This window comes from Fragaria vesca, linkage group LG1, assembly GCF_000184155.1.
Source record: "Fragaria vesca subsp. vesca linkage group LG1, FraVesHawaii_1.0, whole genome shotgun sequence".
Classification (NCBI taxonomy): Eukaryota; Viridiplantae; Streptophyta; class Magnoliopsida; order Rosales; family Rosaceae; genus Fragaria; species Fragaria vesca.
The window spans coordinates 19,382,479-19,385,752 of NC_020491.1; the positions used below are offsets into that span (position 1 = coordinate 19,382,479).

General features: G+C 42.2%; 1 protein-coding gene across 1 annotated transcript in view; it reads right to left on the minus strand.

Annotated features, from left to right (window-relative positions):
• Nucleotides 1-3,274, minus strand: part of LOC101291279 (auxilin-related protein 2-like) — a 7,265-nt gene that overhangs the window by 2,611 nt on the left and 1,380 nt on the right. Inside the window, exons 2-5 of the mRNA XM_004288444.1 lie at nucleotides 832-2,443; nucleotides 631-757; nucleotides 431-528; nucleotides 228-293 (exon numbers count right to left, since the gene is read on the minus strand). Coding sequence (XP_004288492.1) covers nucleotides 228-293; nucleotides 431-528; nucleotides 631-757; nucleotides 832-2,443 — 1,903 coding nt within the window. The remainder of the gene's footprint in view (nucleotides 1-227; nucleotides 294-430; nucleotides 529-630; nucleotides 758-831; nucleotides 2,444-3,274) is intronic.

Consider the following 3,274-nt stretch of genomic DNA (forward strand, 5'->3'; position numbering starts at 1 on the left):
GAGAGAGAGGGAGAGAGACATATACAAAAGCAATACGTTTTTTATAAATAAATGGAAAACAGAAAGATAAGAAGTAACACAAACTTTGGCACAGTTTTAGGTTAATTACAACTTAACTAAAATGATAAAATCGTTTTTTTTTCGATCGAGTAAAATGATAAAAATTACGCGCATAAAAACAAGCAAATAAAGAACAAATTAAGTGATGGCAGACAAGAGTTACTTACATGTCTCTCAGCTTGTTCTCTTTGGACTTGAAGGTCTCGCTCGTTCTTTTCCGCAAGTGCTTTCACCTAAAACAGAAACAACAATCTCAACTTCTCAGAAACCATATAAAAAACTAATAGGTCAAACACGCAGTGAGCTAAAACCAATTCCTAATTTTGATAAAGGGGCCAAAAGTTTACAAATCTATTGAAAAGACACATACCGTACGCTCCTTGGTCCTTTGATGGCGTTCCAACCTGGCTCTTCGCCTTTCTTCACTTTCTCCTTCAACTTCTTGGAACTCATTAGATGATGGAGCAGCTATTTGCCAAAATTATGATGAAAGTTCAGCACATGCAATATCATCAGAAGACATTAACATTTAAAATGAAATCACTGAACTATACTTAAGTGCCACACTACCTCCAAAAATTGATGAGAGATCGTCAACAATATTGGTGGCTGAAGATGCTTTCTTTATGTTTGAGGATGTTGATGTCTTCGGCACTTCAGGCTCTTGCCTGTTCTGAAAATGGGCATCAAAAGGATCCTGAAATATAAAACCACCTGTCAAAAACACAATTTCTCGGTGCTCAAAGTAATATTTTGCAACCGTGTACTTACTGTTGAGTTATTCCTGGGTCGTGGAGCACTGCTAGCCCGACCCATGTTGAAAAAGTTTTCAAGATCATTTTCATTCCTTTGTTGGTTCGCCCTCGCAGCAGCATTAGCCCTTTCTCGAGCCTCTGCAGCAGCCCTTTCCACCGCAACACGCTCCGATCTTGTTCGCGCTTCAGCTTCTGACCTTGCTGCAGCTCTCTCCCTTGCTTCCCTCTCCTTAGATTCTGCAGTTGCTCTTTCTCTAGCTTCTGCATTTGCTCTTTCTCTGGCATCTGCAGCAGCCTTTTCTGCTCTTAGTTTTGCTTCTGCTGCAGCCCTTTCTCGAGCTTCAGATTGAGCTCTCTGAACCGCAGCCCTTTCAGCACGTGCTCTAGCTTCAGCATTTGCCCTGTCAACAGCAGCTCTCTCTGCTTTAGCCCTTTCAGCCCTTATGCGAGCTTCAGCTGCTGCTCTCTCGCGTGCTTCCCTAGTAGCCCTTTCCACAGCTTGTCTGTTCTTCTCCTCCATCTCCCTGGCTCTCTCCCTTTCCTTCTCAAGTTTCCTTTGCTCTCTTTCTTTGTCTTCCCAAACCCTCTCAGTCTCCCTCTCTTTCTCCTGTCTCCTCTGTTCCATATCTTCCTCTTCGCTCCCCCTCTGCAGCCGTTCTTTTTCCTTCTCCTGTGCTTCTTTACTTCTGGCAGACTTTGCCTGCCTCAATTTAAACTCAGCTCTATCCATAGCGTCCTTAACGGCATCAGTAACTGAGTTGCGCTCTAATTCTTCACCTGAAAGACCATTTGCATGTTCATCAAAGTTACTATGACTCTTTCCCGTGGCAAAATCGTCAAGATTGTCAACGGAAGAAACACCAGAGCTCCTAGCTGCAGCAGGGTCTGATTTGTGAGCCTGAAAGAAATCAGTAGAGGATTCACTAGCCTTCTTTCTTGAATTCGTAGAAGAAGGAGAACTCATTCTTGACTTTGAAACCTGCACAGGTCTTGGAGGAGGTGGTCTTGAAGGTGGTGGAGCACTAGTAGGCTGAGTCATTAGAGGGATCTCTGATACTGTAAGCCATATATTATCGAATGAATCCAAGTTTTCTTCAGATCTTGAAGACCTATCCACATGTACATTTGCTTCCTTGGCGTTTACATACGAAGGTGGAGACATGGTTTGATCAGCATATTTGTGAGAATCAGTTGAAACTGAAGGCATGTCAAACAAGGTCTGATGAGAATCCCACTGATTTCCAACAGGAACCTTCCTCTGAGACTGGTTTTCTGAACTTCTCAAAGAAGAATTGGTTGATTCCTTACCAGTTGAACCTCTGCCATTATTTGTGGTTGTATCTGCCCTTAAATTACCACTATCATTTCCCCTGAAACTCCTCCCTGAAGAAAATGCAGGGACTGACTTCCCAAGGGCATCAAAGGGATCTATATTATCAAATGCTCGCCCGTTATCAGGAGACAAGTTATCAGCCTTCAACCTTCCTGAATTAGAAAGTTTACCTATTTCCTCCAATGGGTCATTAAACTGTCCTGCTACTCCAAAAGGATCTTCAATCACCTTGGAAGTTGTTGTTTTACCCACATTGGCAGTTGTCTCTGGGGGCCAGTTGGCTTCTGAGTTTGACCTGATACAAAAGCAATACAGCACGGATGCATAAGTCAAGAACATAGTCACACTAAAACATCCGCAGCATACTAAGCAAAATTTACATCAGCACCGCCAAGTCAAAGAACAATCAAACAGCATGCATTTATTAAGACTTAAGAGAAATAGCAGCCTCTTCTATTGTGAATTCTCATAAAGTTACTCAAAGTTATCTGGTTAAAAGAGTGTGTGGTGCTTCTCACCCATTGGTGTGTGTGTGTGTGCAGGGTGCAAATGCTGCTGTCAGTTCAAATTGTCTAACGGCACTACTCTTTTGGAGAAGATTGTTTAGGGAGACTTGATGAGCTAGGAGAATCCATCTTCATGTGATGCCTTGTTGTGTCTGACATGATGATCTTGGTGATAGAAGAAGGGATGGTTCCAGGAGATTGTTGAGATGGCAATATGTGGGTGGTGTGGAGAAATTCTCTAATTAGTCGAGAGTATAACTTGTCCAACATTTTTTCCCCTAACTAAAAAGTATGTCGGACTCTATTAACCTTTTGTATATACATAACTTTACATTTATGAATATTTATCAGTGTTCTTCCTAGTGGAGTGCAGAACCACACATAAAATGAATGGTGTATATATATATATACAGGCCTTCTCGGCTGCGGACGTCCGCACCGACGGTTTCGGTGCGGATTTCCATTTTTGCACCACTTTCCGATCGAATTTCCTCAAACTTTCTTCTAGACATATCTAGATCATCTTGTGTAGATCATCTCTGCAAAATTTCAGCCAATTTGGTGATCGTTAAGGCCCTCAAAATACGAAAAACAAATGGAGATGATGAACCGGACAGAAT